The sequence below is a fragment of the Schistocerca piceifrons genome, chromosome 1 (assembly GCF_021461385.2).
Source record: "Schistocerca piceifrons isolate TAMUIC-IGC-003096 chromosome 1, iqSchPice1.1, whole genome shotgun sequence".
Lineage (NCBI taxonomy): Eukaryota > Metazoa > Arthropoda > Insecta > Orthoptera > Acrididae > Schistocerca > Schistocerca piceifrons.
This window is the reverse complement of record NC_060138.1, coordinates 802546741-802571517: the sequence shown is the minus strand read 5'-3', so window position 1 is coordinate 802571517 and position 24777 is coordinate 802546741. Positions and strand designations below refer to the sequence as shown.

The 24777-nt window shown below is 45.0% G+C and overlaps 1 protein-coding gene across 1 annotated transcript in view; it reads left to right on the top strand.

The window, feature by feature from the left end:
- The window catches only part of LOC124794929 (pyrimidodiazepine synthase-like), an 84479-nt gene extending 60069 nt beyond the window's left edge, over nt 1-24410 (top strand). The window contains exons 3-5 of the mRNA XM_047258642.1: nt 6503-6635; nt 7012-7127; nt 24042-24410. Of these exons, the coding sequence (XP_047114598.1) occupies nt 6503-6635; nt 7012-7127; nt 24042-24164 (372 nt within the window). The 3' untranslated portion in view covers nt 24165-24410. The remainder of the gene's footprint in view (nt 1-6502; nt 6636-7011; nt 7128-24041) is intronic.
- Nucleotides 24411-24777: the final 367 nt, after the last annotated feature.

Sequence of the window (24777 nt, the reverse complement as noted above, 5' to 3'; positions counted from 1 at the left end):
AATCTTCCGACCAACTTTGTTGTATGGGAGCGAAGGCTGGGTGGATTCAGGTTACCTTATCAACAAGGTTGAGGTTACGGATATGAAAGTAGCTAGGATGATTGCAGGTACTAGTAGATGGGAACAATGGCAGGAGGGTGTCCACAATGAGGAAATCAATGAAAAACTGGGAATGAACTCTATAGATGTACCAGTCGGGGCGAACAGGCTTAGATGGTGGGGTCATGTTACACGCATGGGAGAAGCAAGGTTATCCAAGAGATTCATGGCTTCAGCAGTAGAGGGTAGGAGGAGTCGGGGCAGACCAAGGAGAAGGTACCTGGATTCGGTTAAGAATGATTTTGAAGTAATAGGTTTAACATCAGAAGAGGCACCAATGTTAGCACTGAATAGGGGATCATGGAGGAATTTTATAAGGGGGCTATGCTCCAGACTGAACGCTGAAAGGCATAATCAGTCTTAGATGATGATGATGATGATCACGATGATGATGATGATCACGATGATGATGATCACGATGATGATGATCACGATGATGATGATCACGATGATGATGATGATCACGATGATGATGATGATCACGATGATGATGATGATCACGATGATGATGATGATCACGATGATGATGATGATCACGATGATGATGATGATCACGATGATGATGATGATGATCACGATGATGATGATGATGATCACGATGATGATGATGATGATCACGATGATGATGATGATGAACACGATGATGATGATGATGATCACGATGATGATGATGATCACGATGATGATGATGATGATCACGATGATGATGATGATGATCACGATGATGATGATGATCACGATGATGATGATGATGATGATGATCACGATGATGATCACGATGATGATGATGATGATGATCACGATGATGATCACGATGATGATGATGATGATGATCACGATGATGATGATGATGATGATGATGATGATGATGATGATGATGATGATGATGATGATGATGATGATGATGATGATGATGATGATGATCACGATGATGATGATGATGATGATGATCATGATGATGATGATGATGATCACGATGATGATGATGATGATCACGATGACGATGATGATGATGATCACGATGACGATGATGATCACGATGATGATGATCACGATGACGATGATGATCACGATGATGATGATGATGATCACGATGAGGACGGATCTGGGGCAGAAACAGCAGCGATTTTGGAAATGAAGTGGTTCAGTTCTGATTAGAAAGGCATCCTCTGCTCAGCTGCGAATGTTACTCGCCTGTAAGAAGCTGTGGGACATTTCTGCAACTATCTCCCCCCACCCCCCACCCACCATCCCCCGTAAGTCTCAGCATTGTACAGGGTATCATATCCACTAAGACCCCTTTTTATAGTGTAAATGTGAAGTGTCGAGATGTGCATTCTGTCTGTGTTCAGCGTGGACCAGATGACAATAGGTTTGATACTCGTGTCTTCATTCTGGTCCTCGAAGAGTGCTTGTTACCTGAAGAGGTCAAGACAATGGTGCATCAATACCTTCTGGAACCTTACATGACCCCTCCCATGTGATGCTTCAATGCGTGAGGTCTGGGCACATGTTTTCATATTGTAACACAAGCCCCATCTGTAGGGGTTGAGTGTCAGTCACACACCAACACTCCTTCAGTCCCTCTATACAAGTCCCTTGAGTAACTCATGTATCAGGAGGCCAAGAAGAAATATGATCGTCTTCATTTACATATGACAATGACATTCACTATGGATATGTCACCCTCACCAGTAGTGCTATCCTCTCCCTTCGTGCCTACCACATTGGGTTCTTGGGGCCAGCTGACTACATCCATTAACTGTTGCTTGGGAGCCCCATTCTACTGTTTCTGTTACACCCACTTTGGGAGCATCAACTTCCCACCTGCTGACTGCTAGGGATGTCGAACTCAACTCGCCACCAGAGTTGCAACCCTTCCTGCAGCATCTCTCATTACAAAGGGGTAACTCAGGATGCTCACCTACCAGGGTTTGGTTGATCTGAAATCAGGCTAGGGCAGACAATCACAAACATAAAAATATCCTAGAAACACATAACTCAAAGATGGAGGTACTGGTGGTCCCAGTGCTACTGTACCCCCATACATTCTATCTCAGTACCTCAGGTAAAGGTGTCAGTGGCCCCTGTGGCACCAGATCACCCTATACGACGTTATTCAGAATTGATGTGTATTGATGTCATATCCTTGCAACTGGAAGACCCTACTGTATGACCCACCTTCTTGGTCCCACGGGATAGTAACAGCATGATCCTCCTGTGGAACTGCAGCGGGTTTTTCCACCATCTGGCTGAGCTACATACTCTTAAGTTTCCCCTGCTTCCTACATTACTCTCAAGAAAACCTGCTTCCCAGCATTGTGAACCTCTTACCCTCCACAGCTATTGGGACTACTTTAATAATCGTGTTGACTATGACAGAGCGTTAGGCAGAACTTATACATATATTTTGGACTCTTTACAGTGAGCACGAGCCACTTTGTATGTCTTTGAAGACCGAGGCAGTCTGTGTGAGGATGTCTCTGGATTTTACGGTCTGTAATGTTTATCACCCTCCTGACAGTTAAGTGTTTCACACAGAATTTTCTGTATGGATTTCTCAGCTCTCCCAGTCTTTCCCAGTTAGAGTGACTTAAATGCCCACAACCATTTATGGGGTGGTACTAAGACCACTGGCCATAGTAACACTATTGAAAATGTGCTAAGAGTTTTATCTTTTCTGTTCAATACTGGGTCCACACAAAGTTGAATGTGCGTATTGGGATTACTTGGTCACTGGTCTTCACATTTGCAGCCCTGGTCTTGTCCCTCCCTCAACCCACTTGAGAGTCCCAGACTACTTGTCTGGCATTAATTTCCCTATAGTCCTGTCCCTCCTCAGCATCACTCACCTGGGTGTCAACCTGGATGGCCTCTCAACACTGCTGACAAGGACGCCTTTGCCTCTGCCATCGCCCTTAGCTTTTTGCCATGAGCAAGTAACAGTGTAGCTGACTAGAGCACAATTGCAGCTATTCTATTGACAGCAGACTTAGCGATTCTCTATTCCTTTGTATACTTTCATTGGAAGACATTAACTTGATCAGAAATCACTGTGGGCATTAAAGGTCACAGATGGGCTGTCCATCGCTGTAAATCACATCCATCAATGGATCACCTTATTTCCTTTCAATGGTGGTCTGCCCAGGTCTGTCACCTAATAAATTGAAAAAAAAAAACAATAACATTAGGAACAGTGTGCTGCTACCATTTGACTATGTACCCCTCCTTTCGTGGTTTGGGCAAAGGTTTGATGCCGCTAAGGAAACAAGTCCCCCGGAAGTCTTATTGGTGTCTCCCTGAATGGAATTGTCTACATTGACCCAGATGTTGTCCCCAAATGCACTTCTCTGCCATTTTCTCTAGCCTGTATGTCTGAGAACTGTCAGCCTGCATTTCATGTCCTCAAAAAGAGTGGAATGAATTCACTTATCTTTCAATGCACATCACCTACAGCCATATGGTTCAACCATTTAGTGAGTGGGAATTCCTCAGTGGTCCTAGCCCTTCATGCTGATGTGGCCCCAGGGCCAGACCACATCCACAGCCAAATGCTCAAATACCTAAAAGTGTATTACCATCATGATGTCAGTGTCTGTCCCAGGATCATTCCACTACTGACAACTTGGTGTGCCTGGAATCTACTGTCCAATCAACTTTGACCTGCAGAAGGCTTATGACCCCATGTGGCATCATAACATTCTTGTTACCCTATGAGATTAGGGTCTCTGGGGCACACTCACAATTTTTGTGTGGAACTTCTTGTCACACCATACTTTCAGATTTCAAGTTAGTGCTCCCAACAATACTCAGCCATATACAAGAGAATAGGGTCCTCCAGGGCTCTATTGATTGTGCCCCTTTCTCTAATGGCTGTCAGTGGAATAGCTGCACATGCAGGTATACAGTGTCACCTTCCCCCATATGCTAGCGATTTTTGCATTTACTATTGCTCTGCCAGCGTGGATGTTACTGAATGCTGACTGCAGAGTGCCATATGAAAGGTGCAGTCCTAGGCTCTCACACATGGCTTCCTGTTTCCAGCTACCAAGACATGTATCATGCATGCTTTTGTACTGTCAACTACAGCCAGAACTCTACCTTGATGACCAGTTTCTCAATGTGGTAGAGTTTTATCGCTTTTTGGAATCAGTCATAGATACCTAGTTGACATCCCTTTCCCATATTGGCCAGCTTATATGAATGTGCTGGTTACATCTTAATACTCTCCACTGCCTCAGTAACGGCAGCTGGTGTGCAGAGTACTCTACATATCGGCAGCTGTAAAAAGCTTTCAACCTGTCCAATTTTGATTCTGGTTGTCTGGCACATAGTTCAGCGATGGACTCTACTGCCTGGGTCTGGCTTGCAACAGGTGGCTCTGACTAATCCTGTGAACAACTGACAGAGGCTGGGTTCCCATCACTACAGATAGGATGCCAAGAAATGCTGCTGAATTCTGTGATACACAGTTGCTGCCATCCCCACCCCCATCGCTCCACTTCTGGGCAACTTTTTCCTGAAACAGCAGCCCAGAATTGGAGTCACAATCACAGCTCAGATGCAGTGTCTTTGCTCTGAACTAAAACTTCTCCACGGTCGCCTCTTGTCAGGAACGACTCATGTATGCTCCTATGCTATGCACCCCTTCCTCGGATCTGTCTCAATGTATCCTTTGGACTGAAAGATTCTTTTCATGTCACTGTTTTTCGGCGCCTCTTGCTGACCATCATTGATGCATTTCTGCGTTTGGAAGTGATATACACTGAGAGCTCTTTGGTCAATGGACGAACCAGTTATGTCTACACATATGCAGGATGCAATGAACAACGTTCCCAACCGAATGTATACATTAAAATTACTGCATAACTGGTGGCCATGAGTCGAGCCCTCAAGCATGTTCGTCATTGCACCAGAAAGACGTTCTTAATCAGTAGAAGTCTTCAGTCAATCAACCAGTACTACCCTTGAGATCCTTGGTCATGACTATCTAAGAGCTCCTTTCTGGCTTCCATAAAGCTGGGGGGTTGCCTGTCTTTGTCTCGACAGTCGCATTGAGATCCCAGGGAAAGAATTTGCTGACGGGTTGGCGGTGGGCTACCAGGATTCTTACTTTGGCGATGGGGGTATCAGAACCAGATCTTTGGTCAGCTTTATGCCATTGGTTGTTGGAGGCTTGGAACTCACATTGCTGTGCCCTGGTTTCTCCAAAGAAACTGTGAGCAATAAAGGCCACATCACCCATGTACCAGTCCTCCCTCCCTGCTTCTCAAAGGGAAGCTACCGTTCTCTGCTGACTCCACATTGGCAACATTCTATTATGTGAGGATCCATTCCAGTGTTGGTTTGGTACCAGTCTGACAGGCCCACATCCTACTGGAGTGCCCTATTTCAGCCATCCTACAGTAAAAACTAGAACTGGCTGACTCGCTGCCCTGGTGCTGGTGGAAGGTGGCAGAACAGTTGATCTCGTTTTACGTTTTACTCACGAGGTAGAGCACATTGGCCTCATCAGCCACTTGAGGGACTAGAGGGGTGCACTCTCACCTGATCCAACTTAGGAGGCCAAGGCTGCTCTTGTTCAGTGGTCTCGCCTGGCTCCTATCCTTTCCACCTTCCTTTAACTATACTTACTCTTTTATGTCTGTTGGCTTACTCTCACATCGTCGTTGGTTTCTATGCTGAGATTCTACATAGTTTCCTGCATTACTGTTTATCTAACACTAGAGCGCGAGGAAACATTGGTCGGATGAAGTGTGTCCATCTTCCGTCACGCGTCTCCCAGACCCTCCAGCTGCTTTCTGAGCAGAACAACTCGCCCGCCTTCACCCTCTTATCCCTCTCTCACTTGTACTTGGTTCTCTCTCTGGATTTTATTGACTGTTACAATAGGGTTCGTCAGAATTTGTCTCCTGTGTCCTTACTCTGAGGACTCTCCATGGGTTGACACATCTAGAATGGACTGATGACTTCAGTTTAGTCCCCATAACTGCAGCAATCCAATCCTCAGCTCTGGTACTACTATTGTTTTCAGTGCCTCGATCTTATCACCATGTACCTTCATAATTCGATCAGACGTCTTCAGATGAACTCTTGGCTGTGGGACTGACTGTCTCGCTGTTAAGCCTCTTAACCCACCAACCAATAGAAATTTTCTTTAATGCTTCGTTTATTTGCACCACATATATTACAAACAGATCTTATAAACCAAAATTTCTCGTGACATCTATATCTGTTCTCTGTAAACCACTGTGAAGTGCACGACAAAAGCTATTTTCCAAACCTGAAAGAGCGCTTGCATGATGATTCGTGCAAAATCTGCAATATTACATATAGATGCCAGTGCTCTAGACATTTTTCTGTTGGATCCTCTGCTTGTTATAATGTAGACTTTTATTTGCAGGTCACGAAGATCTTCTACGAGGCAGTTTACGGCAAGGAGAAGCGGCCGCTGGGAGACTACCTGGAGGAGATCGTGGCTGCTCTGCAACCTTTCGAAGACGAGCTGGTTGCTGGCGGTAACACCTTCTTCGGAGGTCAGTACACGCACTCATAATCACTTCGTGAAAAGATTTTTGAAATGATTAACGCAGCAAAATAGATAGGATGGTTAAGACTTCCTTCATCCCCTCTAATTGTTGCAGAAGAGCCGTCTGTATTTCTTCGTTTCTTTGTCATGTGCGTAGGCTATGGATTTTGTTTTGTGTATCTGTAATGCAGTTACAATTATCAGCTTGGTGGACATAAAAATTGGATTTATTGATATTTTTTAAACAGCTTGCCTCGATGTAGCTTTTGTTCGGATTTTATAGATTCTTCCTGTTTTCCTTGTATAAGTAGCACGAGTCTGAAGTTAGTTTGTGTGTAAGACATCGTATGGTGATGAAACAGAAACAATGATTCTCATTGCAGGTACCAGGCCTGGTATGTTGGATTACATGATCTGGCCGTGGGCTGAGCGTGCCAAGGTGCCCAGCATCATCAACAAGCAGGAGATGAACTTCCCCAAGGACAAATTCCCAAAACTCGTGAGTATCTAACATAAAGTGTCTGCTGCAGCAAACAACCACCAGCCAGTAACCTTGTCAAATTCAAATGGTTCAAATGGCTCTAAGCAATGTGGGACTTAACATCTGAGGTCATCAGTCCCGACTGAAGCGCGTAGAACGGCTCGGCCACAGCGGCCGACAGTTAACTTCTCATGGAAGATATGTAAGAGTTGGATAGATACGGTACACTGTCCTTGATATTACATTTCACTATCTGACAAACCATTAAGAACCCATAAAGTTGGGCATATGTCTGGTGGCATTGAGAATAACAGCTTTTGAGCTGTGTGACATTTAGAGAACCTTGACAAAAGCGACATCTATTCAGCTATCTTCGTTTTCATACGTGAGCGGTTGTCCATTTACGACAAAAAATGTATGGTAAAACTCACATCGGCTGTTAAAGACGCTTCACTGGTAGCACCCATTTGCCATGATGATAGTGTGTCTTTATTCAATGCTATGTTGATTGACTTTGTTGTATTTACAGTTTACTCGTTGTCAAAGTATCTCTTCTCCAGTAGTCTTCACGTATGTTCTGGTGCGACAAACAGCATTTCTGGTCTCCTCTACATCTATATTTACCTCTACTCTGCAAATCACATTTAAGTGCCTGGCAGAGGGTTCATCGAACTACATCGCAATTTTATTATTTCAGTCTCGTATAGCGCGCGGAAAGAACGAACATCTGTTTCTTTCCGTACGAACTCTGATTTCCCTTATTTTATCGTGGTGACCGTTTCTCCCTATGTGGGTAGGTGTCAACAAAATATTTTCGCATTCGGAGGAGAAAGTTGGTGATTGGAATTTCGTTAGAAGATATCGTCGCAACGAAAAAAGGCTTTTTTTAAAATGATGTCCAGCCCAAATCCTGTATCATTTCAGTGACACTCTCCCCCATATTTCGCGATAATACAAAACATGCTGCCCATCTTTGAACTTTTTTGATGTACTCCGTCAGTCCTATCTGGTAAGGATTCCACACCGCGCAGCAGTATTCTAAAAGAGGACGAAGCTAATGTCACAGTAGTAAGAGCTACTATTGCAATAGCATAAGTAAACTGACAGTGTTGTAGTGGTTAGCGTTCTTGGCTATTAACACAGGGGTCGCGGATTTCATTGCCAGTGACCGCCTCAAATTTTTCTCTGGGAAACTGGCAAGCCCAGTCAGTCTTGGGAGACTACTGAAAAGCTGTGTGAACATAAAAATATCGAAATTTATACGTAAATCACCAAAGTAGCGTCAATCCGAAGGTTCACTTAGGACAGCTGTAGGATGACATCTGGTGCGCTTGCACGTGGAAACTCTCGTATGGTTTCCAATTATGTCACCTTAAGTCGAGGGTGGTGCGTTTCTGTCGCCATAATACGGTCCATCCTGGCCCAGAGCTCTGCCTCGACACCCAACTCCCGACTATGGCACCCCAGTTGTGTTTCTTGAAGTCTTCTTTTTGACAACCTGCATTCTGAAGGTTCTGTTTTTGTAAACTCTATATGCTTTGCTTCCTTGCCACACCTCTCACGACCAGATCATTCAACCCTTCACTGTCTTTATCAAACATTAGTTCTATCATGTGGACTACTGTTGACAAGCTTACGAATCTGCTACTCCTTCCATGATGCTCCTCTTGGATACAGTTCACCATCCTGGTACCCATTTAGTCACCAGTGCCTTTTGCACTAGCCCTGTCAATAGTCTTCTGGTTGACGGGGATCCCTCCCATTTCCGTTGAGTGGTGCAGCTCCTGGTTTCCTATGTCATCACTAACCACTCTTCCCGTGCTCACTCAAATTCTTTCCACAGCTCTGGAACGTAGGCCCCAAACTGACTGCCCTCACATGGATTCACTGGTTAGGCTCTACTTCTCTCTGCCACAGATTCCATCTCCCCTGCTTGTCCTTCTCCAATTCCCTCCAAATCACCCATCCCCATCCACTTCATTTATTGGCCCCAGATTTGAAAGAATATCTTCCAGGGTCTGAAAGCCTCCATCACTCCCATGGTGTTCCATTGTTTGTTCTGTCTGCTTCTAATGGAGTTCCAGAATGCTGCTTTTTTTTGTTTTTTTTTGTTTTTTTTTTTTTACAATGATGGCACTAAATCTGCGATGGGGACTGGTAAGTGCTGCCAGTCCCCCGTGGCTGTAAGCTATGGGCATGCTTCAGCCATCATTGTGCAGCGCGGTGGTGGAATGTTGTGTCTCTCAGGGAACGGGGATCTTGGCTTCACTGCCTGGATCGCTAGGACGGGATAAACCTCTAAAAAAAAAAAACCCTCTCAAGGTGTGCGGCACGTTGATGGGATGCCTGGCTGTTGCGGTGGAAAGTCGTTAGTGGGCAACCTCTGGGGAACCTGCTACACCCTAGTTGTATAGTGCTTACTCAAGCACACGAGACATGGGGCTCCAAGTGGACCCTTATTTCCATTGCTGCTCGTGGGACCAAGATGGAGCCCTCGAAATCATCTTCTCCTCCCAGTGGGGAGGGAGTATCGCCTGGGAGTATTCACACCCATTCATCCAAAAGAATGAGAGGGGCTAGTCATAATAATAATAATATAATAATAATAATAATAATAATAATACGTTTAGCTGCAGTAACAGGGGTCAAGGAGTCATGAATAACAATGTATTCCTGGTGATAAAGAGGAAGGAGGAGAAATTTGAAAAAGCGTCCCTTTTATGTCCATAAGGGTTTGGAAGGCCTTGCTCGAACATTAAAATCTATAATACGATTGTGTAATGGCTCATTGTTGGTCGAAACTAACAGGTCAAAGCAGGTAGACCTTCTTCAAAAGTCCCAGAAATTGACTATATCATTGTTGAGATGCACACCACTCTCAACTCCGCTAAGGGCATTGTCACATGCCGAGATATCATGGACATATCAAAACTGAAGCAAGAATGAGCATCCTAGGGAATAGTCGATGTGAAGCAACAAAACGTGCAGGCATAATGGAGCAATTGAAAAGACTGCCACTTCCATTGTCACATTCAATTCTCCGAGACTGCCTGAACATCTTAAGGCCAGGTTCCTTCGACTTAATTTTCGGCCTTACATTCCAAACCCTGTGCGGTGCTATAAACGCCAGCGTTTCGGCCATACAACCATACGCTGTGTAGGTGAAGCGATCTGTGGGAACTGTGTAAAAGCCGCTCAAGACGCTGGGACTGACTCCCCATCTCCGGTGATCTGCCTCAACTGCTCTGGAACCACCCAGTCTGGAGCCGACACTGCCCTGCTTTTGCTGACAGATGCAAAATACAGGAGATAAGTTACCAGACAGATCATCTATGCCGAAGCCAAAAAGAATGAGACGAAATCCCCCGTCTTTGCCACCTCATATTCTTCTATGGTGCATAAACCTATTTCCAAGGCAGACGCTTCGACACAGATGACGCCTAGTTTGCCTGTATTCACCACAGGCACCTGTACTTTCACATGTACATGTCAAGGGAAAAATTGTAAGGACAAAGCAATCCAAGCATCTGCACCAGGAAAGACCAACAACAGTTGTGCAGCGAGCATCCTCGAAAGGACAGGGTGCAGGGAAAGGCTTAAAACATTCAGGTCAAAACCTGTTCCGAGCGCTGTCAGATGTCATTCCTTCCTGTCTCACTGATGCGGAAGATATCATGCAGTTAGATGCCTTGGATCCAGGCAGCCCCTCCACTCCCCCTCACTCTTAAAGTGCTTCATGTCCCAAGTGCAAAGAGACGGGTAAATTTAAACTTCACCGATGACATGGCTTCAGTACTACAGTGGAACATGAGTAGGTTCAGGACTCACCGTGGAGGAACTGAAACTCCTAGCACAGGCATGTCTCTTGTGCTATTGTTTACGAAAAACGCGTTTTAAAGATACAGATGTCCCTGCACTACAGGGATATACGCTTTACAACAAGGGTGATACCACAAGGGTGACCTATCGAGGGAATGGACCAAGGTATGTGTCAGTGTTTCACACTAATACACACCACTCCCCTGTTCTCCCCTTGGCTACTGTCTTGCAAGCAGTTGCAGTTCAAATTCATGTGTGTCGAAGGATCCCTGTTTGTTCACTGTATCTACCTCTGCAAGATGCACTAGACTCAGAGGCTCAGAACACCCACGACCATTCCTCTTCTTGGGAGGCTTCAATGTCCATGTCCTGTGGGGCTTGACCGATACTTGCCCTCGGGGTCGGATTTTGGAGGGCATTATGACGTCTCAGGAGCTGTACATCCTCAACATGGGTACTCTCACACATTTCTCTACTGCTACTGGGCCATTCTCAGCCATCAACCTCTTTGTTCTCCCGCCCTCGCCAACTCTCTTCTATGGGAGGTTATTCATTGCAGAGTGTATTTCCCAATACTCCTTCACCTAGTAAATGGCTCGCCACCGGAAGTTAAGCCCCCCAACACGGATATTCAGCTGGGCTAACTGGACATGTTTCAGCCAGCTGGCTCTGTTCGAACACTGCGACAGTGTCCAAGGATGGGTGGACCACATCACAAGAGTGATCCATCATGCTGCTGACTTCTCCATTCCACAGTCCCCATGTCATCCTAGGTGACTAGTACTTTGGTGGACAGATGAGTTCAATTCTGCGGTCTGGAAGAGGCGTGCAGCGCTTTGACATTTTAAATGCCGACCAACAGCAAACAATCTTAGCGCTTTTAGAGTCGTGAGGGCTACGTCTTGATGCATCATTAGGGATAGTAAGAAAAGGTCATGACAAGTATTCCTCGACTCCATCAATTGTTCGACTTCTTCTATAAAATGCAGTCTGGAACCGCAAGACCGCTACGGTCGCAGGTTCGAATCCTGCCTCGGGCATGGATGTTTGTGATGTTCTTAGGTTAGTTAGGTTTAACTAGTTCTAAGTTCTAGGGGACTAATGACCTCAGCAGTTGAGTCCCATCGTGCTCAGAGCCATTTGAACCATTTCTTCTATAAAAATACGACAAGCGATCTGGGGGATTTCCAGTAAACACAGCCTTTTACCTATAGCAGCAGTGCTGAAACAGGGGTGCCTCCAAACAACTCCCAGAGACATTGCACAAAAGCTGGCCAAACATTTTGCACAAACTACTGCCAATCTAAGCCAGGATCTGGCATTTCGTCGCTATCGTGCGGCTGTAGAGAGGGAAAAGTTTGACATCAGGTTCAACAGTTCTGAGGTCTAAAACTCCCCCGTCTCCATTTGGGAGCTCGAATCGACACTGACTGAGATTCGTGACATTGCAACCAGTCACGACCAAATCTGGTACTGCATGTTTAGATATTTGCCAGTGCCGTCAAAGAAAATTCTTCTGAAATGTTTTAATCTAATATGGCAGACAGGAAACTTCCCCAAATCGTGGAGGGAGGCAATTCTGATCCCTCTCCTCAAACCAGGAAAGGACAGCATATACCAGTAGTTATGAGAGTATTGCCTTAACGAGCAGTGTAGGAAAGATCCTGAAGTGAATGTTTAACCGTCGTCTGGTCTGGTCCTTAGAACGGGAAAATCCTTAGCCACTCTAAGTGTGGATTCCGAAGATTTCGGCCCACTTTCAACAATCTGACCCCCCTAGAGGCGGCTATTCAGCAGGCTTTCCTCCATAAGCATCACTGTATCGGCATATTCTTAGATATAAGTAAGGCATACGATACTACTTGGAGACACTGTATTCTCAGACAACTGCATCAATGGGTTTCTCGTGGCCATCTCCACATATTCATTGGTCTTTCCTGGTGTTTGTGGTTGGTTTGTGGCGTTGAAGGGACCAGACTACAAAGGCCAACAGTTGGTCTTTCCTGTCTCAGTGACTTTTTAGGACATGAGTTGGTGACAGGCTGTCTAATAGATTTGAGCAGTAGAACGGTGTTGCTCGGGGCAGTGTTTTAAGTGTTTACCTCTTTGCCATAGCTATCAACAGTATCACACCTATGGTAAGGAGTCCTGTACAGTGCTCCTCATTTGAAGACAATTTTGCTGTTTCGTGTTCCTCCTCGAACTGTGCCTCATTTTTGACTTTAGATTGTTGTGGTTACCACAACTGTGACACTTGAAACCCAGAACCCTGAAGGCACTGATCATCATAAAGTGCCTTAGGCACAGGTCTTGGGGAGTGGACAGGGCACGTCTCCTTCAGTCTTATCGGGCTTTTGTGCATTCGCAGCTGGACTATGGTTGCACAGTGTATGGGTCAGCGAGGCCTTCTTATGGGCGTATCATTGGCGCTGTCCAATAGGGGATTCGGCTGGTCACGGTTGCTTATCGGACAAGTCCCATACCTAGCATCTGTGCTGCTGTAGGGAACCGCTGCTTATCATCCGGCGCCAGCTCCTCTAGGTGCGTCATGCATGTAAGTTCCTCGCAGCTGCAACTTCACCCGCACACCATACTGTTGCCCGTCCACCTCTGGAACGCCTTTTTTTCCAACCGTCCACGAGCCACACTGCCATTTGGGATCCACGTGCAGTGTGTTCTGAAGTCACTCGGTGTGGAGCCAGTACGATCCCAAATCCAGGGTTTTAACTACCTGCCGCCCTGGTTGCTGGACAGGCCCAGAGTGATTTTAGATTTTGTGCAGTTCAGGAGAGATAGCACTCCTGCTTCCATTTTTAATGCGATATTCTCTGATATTTTGTATGAGTACCACGGCCATGTAGCCGTTTTTACAGATGGGTCGAAGCAGGGGGACTCTGTTGGTTGCTCTGTCGTTTTCCCGGATCGTGTCCTCAAGGTCAGACTGCCTCCAGAATTTACCATGTTTGACGCAGAATTACATCTGATCTTGCGAGCATTTGAGCAGATGACTTTGTCCCGGTGTTGGATTTCTCGTCTGCTCAGATTCTCTGAGCACCCTTTACTGTCTCCAACGTTTGTGCTCAGCAGATAAGGTAACCCATAATATCCAGGATGCCATTCTAAAACCAAAACGACTGGGGAATGGATCTTTCTGCTGGGTACCAGGGCACATGGGAATAGCAGGGAATGAAAGGGCGGATCGAGCAGCCAAGGAGGCGTGTCGTGATCCTCTGGTATTTGTGTGCTGTCCTCCTGCATGCTGCCACCTCGCTGTTGAGGTACAGTGTAATGTGTCGATGGGAAGAGGAGTGGCTGGCAGTGGCCAACAAGCAGCTCCGTGTCATCAAGCCCACAACTCGGCAGTGGAGTACTTCCTTCCAGCCACGTTGATTGGACGAGGTCCTTCTTACTCGTCTTCACACAGGCCACAGCACTAAGACACATGCATTCTTACTCCGGCGAGAGGACCCTCCAATGCGTGGTGCTTGTGGCGTGCAGATCACGGTGCGCCACATTTTATTTGGCTGCATTTTATTTTCCGACCAGCAGACTGTGGTGTATTTACCGTCTATTTTATGTAATGAACAAACGAATGTGGTTAGGGTTTTAAAGTTTTGTGAATTGTCCAACGTTTTAATCAGATTTTAGGGTTATGTTCTTAATGTGATAAATCGTGGTTGGCTCACCCTAGATTTTTGTAAGTGATAAGCCAGTCACATTTCACTGTGCTTTTCTTTTAGTTTTTCTGTGTTTTGTTTTCTGTGTTTTAATTTCTTCATTAGCTCTCTTGCCTCCTAATTAGTTTTAGTACTTGTGAGTGTGTGCAACGCTACCACCGACCATCTTAAATGGCAATCGATGCAAAAGTTATACTTCTGCAAAGAAGTTTTGGAAGTTTTGACCGTGATATAATCTATTGGAAACAGAATAATTAAACTGGGATTAGTTTCTGAAACACTCCAGTAGAGAATAACAAAACAGTAAACAGGTGGGTCAGGAACAGTCGTTCTCCCAGCATAAAAGAAAGTTGTAACATTATATATTAAAACCGGTCGACAGCCTAACGAGGAATTCTTGTCAAGTAAAATGATAAAGCAGGTGACAGTGCTAAGGCTAAGCTAACCTAACCTAACCTTCCTTCACACACACACACACACACACACACACACACACACACACACTAAACCCTTTGCTTGAATCTGCTCATACTACAACACAGAAACCTGACCTTGCAGATAAATGTGCTGCTAACTAGTAAGTCAGATAAACAAATGGGCAGTGAGACGTTAAACAGCAACATATGCCTCTCAGCATGTACTTTATATGAATTAGGTGCAACAGTTTATAAAACAAATTACTGACACATGAAACTAGTAGCAATATTGAACAGGGAAAAGCTTGAAATGATTTTAAATTGAAATCAGGGGGTCTGCTAATGATCATACTGTTACTTCACTTCATTGCTTAGTACGGGGTCTCTATGCCTGTGCATTAACCAACTTGCATTAGGATAGACGACACAGTAAATTGTTCCTTCTTAAACTCGGTTTGAAGCAACCGAACGGAATGCAAATCTGACTACACTGGCTCTGAGGAGCCTTTGCATAGCTTCATTAACTAGCTTTGTACATGAGGAGCCTTAAACGTCCATGGTTTGAAGAAACATGCTCATTAACATAACTACACCAGTATGTATACGAAATGGAGAGTATTCTTATCATTAATTATTAAGTAAAGCACAACAAACTATAATTCTTTTAATAACCAATGTGCTTTCATACTCAGTCTTTTGACCTAATCAAAAATATAATTGGCTATGCAACTGACAACAGAGCACTGAATTCAAGTTCAGTCACTTTCTCATAACAAATTAGGACACTCGGAATTAAATTCACTAGGATAGGATTCCTGTCCATGCTTGTGATTTGGTATAATCACGGGTGTAAAATTGTTTTAGCAACACCATGATTATTATTAAAATCAACCAAATTTCACAAATACCTGGTCCGTTTACAGAGTGCCAAATATAAACAAATCAGTGGAAGACTGGTAGCACTGGTGGCGCAATTTGCAGTAGCTGTTAACCTGGCGGCGACGCAGTCATAACAATACTGTTGGTCTCTCCCTGTTACATATCTTCGTGGCGTAGTAATTGTAGTTTTACAGCGCCAAAAACCATGCCATGATAACGGTATCACCAGATGCAGCATCCGAGGCCCATAAATACTGCCCTTAAGCTATTCCGGCCTCAAAATCCAGGAACATGAGCCACAATGGTCCGCTACTGCTAGCGCAGTGTTAACCACAACACTGCTGAGCCCAGGCTACATACCTGTCACAAAGCACAATTTAAACAACATCGTTCAGAAGTTTCACATAAATGAAATATGTATATGTAGTCAAAGAATTTGCATGACAGCTACAACATTTTATATAAGCAACACTACAAAATAACACAAATATCGATACAGATACAAAATAGGCCGAAAATAGGTGCTACGGGTGCATGTGATACAAAGTGACTGTGTGGTCATTTAGAGAGAATGCATATACAACACTTTTAGTTCATCTCCACATAAGTTTCGCCTCTCCCGGCGGAGGTCTTGGTCTTACCTCCACACTAGCATCGTTCTTCCCGCTCCCTTCCCCCCCCCCCCCCCCCCCCTGTGTTTTGTTGGGTCTTTTATGTCAATTTGTTTCCTCTTTTCTTGTCTTCTTCTACCCTGGTGTTGTCCCCACAGGCCTGTCGCACGTGTCATCAGGTAGGATGGGTGGTGGTGCTGGTGGCACGACATCTGCAGCGTTTTTGGAATGTCCCTGCTCTCCCTATTAACCTCCCATCTTCTCTCCTTTCCTCTTCCTACTGCCCCAATGTTCCTTTTACCTTTTTGTTTGCCCGTTTATCCTACACCTTGACTCGACTGAGCGGTGTTCCTCGCTTGGTTTCTGCCACCTCACTGTTTGGACCTCCTCCCCCACTCAACCAACGAACCAGATGGTAGAGAAACCTCCAGGTTGCACTGTTGTATTTGACCACGAACGGCACGTGTGCGATGCCTTCAATACGTCGCAAGTCAGTCGTGGTCAGAGCAGTGTTCTGCGTGGTCGTGCGCGCCTTATGTCAGAGCCAACTGAAATCGATCGTGGCAAAATAGTTCGTGCTCATATGGGTGCTTTTGCAAGAAAGATATTGGAGGTGTTCCTTGTTGAGTGACTGTGACGAAAAATAAGAGGACAACAGCTGCAAAAGTCACTGCAGACTGAATGTCGTACTCGCAAAACCCTGTCAACACCAAAACACGAAAGAAGTGGTCCTGAAGCCAAAAAACCAGGACTAAGGAGCAAGGGAGGGAAGTGTTGCAGTTGGATGTGTCCTGTCTTACGCTGATTACTACTTATGGCCGAGTTTACGTTCCAAGAGTAAAAGATGGCTGGTGTTTGTGATTTCGGCAGTCATATTATGGTATACCACGGACCCCATGGTTGCTTTGTAAGGCTGTATTACTGTCAGTTTTGGCTGAACAGGCCCATCCTATGTACAAAACGTTTGATCCCAAATAATGAGGCTGTGTTCGAAGACGACAGAGCCCCTGATACCACAGTTCGTATCGTCCAGGTCTTGTTTTGTGAGCACGAGGATGAATTATGACATCTCCCCTGGTCACAGCAGTCAACATCTCAGAACTACTGTGCCTTTCCGATTTACTCCAGAGGAAAGAGTGAGTGATAGATATCCACTTCCATCGTTACCTGAACTTGACCCAATTTGGAGGAAGAATGGTATGAAATACTACAGAAAACGGTATAGGTACTGTATTTATCAATTCCGATACGACTGGAAGTTGTTTTGAATACTACCTGTATTCCTACACCTTATTAGGTATGGTAATGTGTGGTGTTTGTGGTGATTCCATAGTTTTACCCAACCCCTTGTAGGAAAAAGTTAAATTGTCGCTGCCCTAGAGGAAGGTATTTTCCGCCATCGCCTTCCGCACTCGTACTGTCAGGTAAAATCACGCACTACTTTGAACTGGAATGTGACCTAGTGACGTAAACTAGCTAGTTCTCGTTACGGCCGGTTAACATGTTCACCTTGCTGGGAAATTCCAGTCTGTTTTCTTATCGCTGCTAGTAATTCTCAACATACATCTCCGCATTGCTTGCTGAGTAGCCCTCAGCTATTGAACGCTTTTCGCGCTAAAAGTCCGCTTTTGAATTTCATAAGTCAGAAGCAGTAATAAAGTGAGAGTAAACCATCAGACTCGTCGGAAAGTTAGTTGTGAGAAATGTCAATAGAGATTTTATCTTTTTAATTTCTTTTTCTGCTTCTTCTGAATTCCTGTAAATACAGAAACTCAATTTTATCATGTATATATCTATATTATGTAGGCCACCTGATTGTTTTTGGCGGATAATATTTCTTGTACCACTATCATTTCATCCAACTGTTTTCATGACTTCACTGCTAATTTCTACTATTTTGTATTCTGTGTATTCATGGAACCTAGTCTGATTACAATGATATTCAATCGACTTTCAAGGTAGCTCCGTTTAGTTCTTCCGTTCGTCGCTTATTTACATTTGTCTGTCGATTTTCTGTATATACTTTTCTGAAAGAATGTGTGGCACAGGCAAGTCGTTTTTCACGGCAAACTTCACTACTGTATGACATTTCCACTATATACAAAGTCTTCCACGAAAGAATATTTCTTTAATTTTCGGTCCTCTTTCTCACTGAAATCCCACTTTATGTTGCTGTAGTGTTATCTTCTGCCGTCTATCAGTTTCTGTAAGTCTTGGTACCTTCTAACCAGAATGTACGTTGATGTAAACGTACTTAAAACAGCGGCGTGACAATACTGGAGGACCCAGTTAGGGCCTGTAACAAACGTTCGTAGCTTTTTCTCAGTAATACAAGGTAATTCTGACATGGTTATTATACTTAATAAAAACTTGTGTGAGTGTTGCATACTAAAAGTAAAATGGTACACTTCTGTTAGTGAGAACGATTTAGAAGAGTCTTGAGAGGCTTAGTAGGCTCCATAGAGAGCAGGTTTAGTAACCATTTCATAGCTCCGTGAAGTATGGCCAAGATGTCAGCAGATGGGGGCTTAGGTATGCGATTTGGAAGACTCGAGGAAACGCTTTGTAAAAAATGGTTCAAATGGCTCTGAGCACTATGCGACTTAACTTCTGAAGTCATCAGTCGCCTAGAACTTAGAACTACTTAAACCTGACTACTCTAAGGACATCATACACATCCATGCCCGAGGCAGGATTCGAACCTGCGACCGTAGCGGTCGCTCGGCTCCAGACTGTAGCGCCTAGAACCGCACGGCCACTCCGGCCGGCAAAAACGCTTTGTAACTGCAGTTACGGAAGCAACAAACCATAGCGAAAAGCTGTACGATGGACTACCTTTAATTTTAGAAAAGGTTTCAACTGTTGATAACGTTGGACCAAAAGATCGTCGGTATATAGATACAGTATGTTAGAAAATGAGAGGGAAGCAGAATTAGAGGATATTGCAGCACCGCGCTGAAACACGAAACTGTTACGTGAACGCAGACGCGCGACCAAAAGTGACAGATGGGTTGGGGGAGAAGAGGGGCAGGGCCCCCTCTGCCCTATCAGCACGTAAAGCGGCTGAATCTAATAAACTCTGTTGGCCTCAACTTGCCGTACCCTCTCTCCCTGTTACACTCACACACAAGTCTCATTGGACTGAAGGTCTGGACAGCTTGCGCAATGGCACTGCTTCATTCAGTTTATCCTGTATGCTGAAACCCCTAGTCTCCTCCGTAAATCATGCAGCAAACTAGTGGCCACTGTGCCCGCAGTCGTTATTTGCAAGCAGCTCTCATCGAGAAAGCTGTTAGTGTTTTTCTGCAAGCTGCAAATCGAAGAAACAGCAGAAACGACGTTAAACCAGCAGAGTAATACCTGAAATCTTCCATATTTTCATTTCGCTTACTCATAGCATGCTCTGTTGCCGTTTGTCCACTTCCTCGAACTATTGTAAATAACATAACTGAGCAGTCTTTCCAGATGTGATGGTTCGGCGACTCTCGAAAGATATGTAGCCAGCATGTCACATGACGTTTGCAATATAGTATATTCTCTAGGCCCTTACATACTTAGTCAGATTCTAATAACGTACGTTACTGCGTAAGAAAGCTAATAACATCTCATCCGTTTAAGCAGACAAACGGGATAGGAGTTTCACAAATGCTCACCAATTCTAATGAACTTTAGCACTAACTTTCGCAACAGCCGTCCTTCTGAACCATTCAATCCATTTGACACACAGACGTGTGTGTGTGTGTGTGTGTGTGTGTGTGTGTGTGTGTGTGTGCGTGCGTGGAGGGGGGGGGGGGGGAGAGGAGCGCACTTTCGTTACAAAGCATATCTTCATAAATTAACTGAAACTACTGAGAGAAGCTGATACGCTGCCAAAATGGAATTTTTTAGATAATACGAGAAGAACTGAAGTTGTATAGTGATGCTATCTAGTAGTAAATTCTCTTAAGCATCCTTCCCGTCGTCATTTGAATATCCCAACTTAGCTCTTTTTGATTATGCATTTCCACCTAGTACCTGAGATGTGTATGAACAGTCAGTGTGGCAAACGATAATCGTAGTAACATAATTAGGGAGGGGGAGAATGAGGTGGATCCCCGTTCAAATTCTGAGTGTATAGATGTGGAAGAAAGTTTACTATCAACTAATTGAGGCCAATGTATAGTTAACTGTTCAAATATGATTTTCTAACAGGGTAATACAGTGTCTGCATGGGGGCTTACTAATGAAGAGTTGCAAGTGACACATAGCCAGGTTTTCAACTTGTTTGAGGAGTTTAATAGGCGGATCACCGAACATTTCCATGGGCGAAGGCACATTCATAAGAAAAAATTGAAGTGCGCCCCAGTTAACTGTGATAAGACTTTCTGCTGCTGATTTGTTCGTGGTTTAACAGATACTGATAGTTGCAATTTCAGAACTCTCGCATATGTGTGAGTTATCTGTGGAGAATTTCAATAATATCATGTCGGATACCGACAGATCTCCTGCAACAAAGATAGGCAAGTACTTACTAATGTACAGAAATATGAAGTAAAACTTCCCGTGAGACACAAAAATGTTGGCGATTTACACTGCGCGATTGGAACGCAACTAGAGACAGACACGTTATGAAAATACCAGTTGTAGAAAGTTTACTGTAGATTATATAGATCGTACAACATAAGCTATCACGGCTGGTACCGACGTCACTTAGGACTTCCAGGCTGATAGGCCATGGTCGGTGTACAAAACTTTCTCCTAACACTTCCTCTCCGACTGCGGAAAGCATCTTCATAGAGTCTGAGATGAAACGTTGCGAGAAAGTTACATGCCTCGGGACGTTCTATTGATTCGGAAATTTTAAATGATACAGATTAGGTAGAGTTGGAATACAACACAAACGGAAGACTTTAGTTTGTTTGTAGGATACTGGTGCACTGTACTTCGTTTGCGTACGAGGTTCCTGGGAAAGCTTTCTGCTTGTGCGACGTATGATGGAATACTGCTCTGGACCGCGTTCATCTCAGGTCGTACGTGCTGGCAATAAGGATCGAATGAAAAATAGGACAACGCGAATCATCACAGCCTTTTATTGTATGCTATGAAACTGGGGACCCAGAAACGACGGAGAGGCTTCGCCCTCGCCATAGCCCTCAGTGGTTCACAATCTCACAACAGGCTACAGCAGTGCACTCACCCCACTGCCGCCCCACACCGAACCCAGGGTTATTGTGCGGTTCGGGCCCCGGTGGACCCTCTCGGGAACGTCTCACACCAGACGAGTGTAACCCAATGTTTGCGTGGTAGAGTAATTATGGTGTACGCGTACGTGGAGAAACTGTTTGCGCAGCAATCGTCGACATAGTATTACAGAGGCGGAATAAGAGGAACTAGCCCGCATTCGCCGAGCCAGATGGAAAACCGCCTTGAAAATCATCCACAGAGTGGCCGGCACACCGGACCTCGACGCTAATCCGCCGGGCGGATTCGTGCCGGGGACCGGCACGCCTTACAGCCCAGAAAGCAGTGCGTTAGACCGCCGGGCTAACCGGGCGGTCTATCACAGCCTTACGTGCTGTGCACTAAAATTTAACAAACGCCAAGGAGCACCATACCTTTGTCTCCCAAATAGTTGTGGCCGGTCGCTGTGACCGATCGGTTCTAGGCGCTTGTCTGGAACCGCGCTGCTGCTACAGTTGCAGGTTCGAATCCTGCCTCGGGCATGGATGTGTGTGATGTCCTTAGGTAAGTTAGGTTTAAGTAGTTCTAAGTCTAGGGGACTGATGGCCTCAGATGTTAAGTTCCACAGTGCTTGGAGCCATTTTTTAGTTCTGTGGAATGACTTATCTATGCGATAAGTTCAGAGCCTGATTCTATGGCATATTGTATTGACATCTCCCGTAGCACTTGACTAAGTTATCAGCTGCTGATTGAATGCATGCAATACTGTTTCACTGCCTGGTACACTTACTTTGTCTGTAACTAAGAGGGGCGTTCCGTAAGTAATGCAAACACTTTTTCTGAAAGCAGGTTTTATTCAGGAGTCCAATATACCATACTATTCCCCCCGACCCCCCCCACCCCCTTTTGGCTACGAAATTCTATTTTTCATTGCAATCTCTGGTAAATGTGACACTCTCACGCCATCTTACTGGAGGGCCTGTATGGCCGCGTCTTACCACTCCACTACTCGACGGCGGAACCAACGCCTCGCTGCATCAATAACCTCCACATCATCCACGTACTACTTCCCATGGAGAGCATCCTTCAATGTGCCAAACAGGTGTAAGTCGGAAGGTGCGAGATCCGGGCTGCCGAGTGGATGAGGAAACACAGTCCAATGAGGTTTCGTGACCTGCTCTCGGGTTCGTTGACCTGTGTGAGGCCTTGCGTAGTAATGGAGGAAGAGACGTTCGTTTGTATTTTTGTGGCGAACTGAAGTCGTTCCTTCAATTTCCTGAGGTTAGTACACTACACTAATTTATCGTTGCACTGTGAGGGGGACATTAAGCAGAATAATCCCTTCCTAGTCCCAGAAGATCGTCGCCATGACTGAACTGGCTGAGATTGAGACTTTGAATTTTTTCTTCAGAGGGGAGACGGTGTGGCGCGCTCCATGGGTTGTCATCTTTCTGATTCGAAGTGATTAACCCATGTTTCATCGCCTGTGACGACATTTGACAAAGTCATAATAAGCCTAGTAACGCATAAGCAATTATTACACACAGAGGAGCCTACGTTGCTCGTTACGCTCTTTAGTTAGGCGGCGAGAAACCCAGAAGGCACACACCTGAGCGCCCTAACAAGCGGACGTGTTAGCACTACCAACAGACCTCCAGTCGAGGAGAGAGGCGTTCATGATCGGCCGATCACCTCAAATGAGAGGGTCCGCACGTTCCACATCTGCAGGAGTCACACCTGTGTGCGGCCGGCCGGCACACGGGACATATGGTAAGTTTGTGCGACCTTGTTTGCGATGATGAGACGCCTTGCTCAACGACTCGTTGTGCTTCTGTTCATTGTCTGATCTCCGGAAACATTTAGCAACTGCCACTGAATATCTGTGAAGCTCTGGTTTTCCACCAAAAGAAACACAATGGTATTCCTCTGCTTGGAACGCACCCCCGTAATAGACGCCATTTTGAAGGTTACATATAGCGCCGCCAGCTATCGGAACTTCACGAAACTATAAGGGGTGAAGCAAGAAATGTCCCACAGCAAATACCGAAGTTTTTCAAACGAAACTGGCAGAGAAAAAAATTTGTTGCGTTACTTACCGAACACCGCTCGTATATTTTGCCTTAATTTGTGATTCTGAGAATGCCTAGCAGACGTTAAAAAATGAACTAAAATAGCATTTGATCCACTACGTTAGATTCTGTGTTTTCTCTCAGGATTATCTTCAACGATTAGAATTATGTTACACGCAATACAATATTTCATCGTCCATAATGCTTAGCTTTTAGACTCTCATTTGCAGCAACAGTTGCCGATAACTCGTAGTAGTCGCATTTGCAAGTACCTCCAGTTAATTACTTGGTACGGTTTCAGCTGGCGTGGCGCGACGCCATGAAGGAAGAGGCAGCGGTGAAGGCGCAGGCCGTGGACACGGAGCGGCATGCGCGCTTCAGCAGCGCCTACGTAGACGGCACACTCGACTACGACAGCGTCTAGAATTCGACCCTTTACCTGGCCGGGAGGGCGCACGAGAAGAACAACAACATGACAATAAAGCGGCGGGACGGTAGTGGCCGCTGCGATGGCTGCAAGCTCTGTCTAGCTAGTACTGCAACGAGGGAACCAAACTGCTTCAGCATGATTCCAATCAACTTGTAATAGATATATCGCTTTATCTAGATTTTCTTACATATTTATAGAAACTGTATCATCTGCTTGGAAGAATAAAATTATTGCAAAATTCTGATGCGTATTATTAATTAAAATTTAATAGTACGAACAGGAGTGTAGCCTAACGACTAAGTTACTTGGCTAATGGTATGCTTGCCTGCATTAAAATACTGGGTGTACATAAAGTGCGGGAACACTTTCAATTATTTATTGCAGAAGAACTAAACATTTTACAGATATCATGCATCCTGCATTTTGAAGAGAAACTCTGAGAGCTTTACAAACATTCGATGTGTGAACCATGAGTGACCCGGCAGACGTCAATACGGTAATCGAATGTTTCTCGTGCGCACTCCACATTCCCTTCACTCACACTGGGACGTCCACTTTTCTTTGCCGGGCACAAGCAGCCCGTCGTAACGAATTTGTTGTGCCAGTG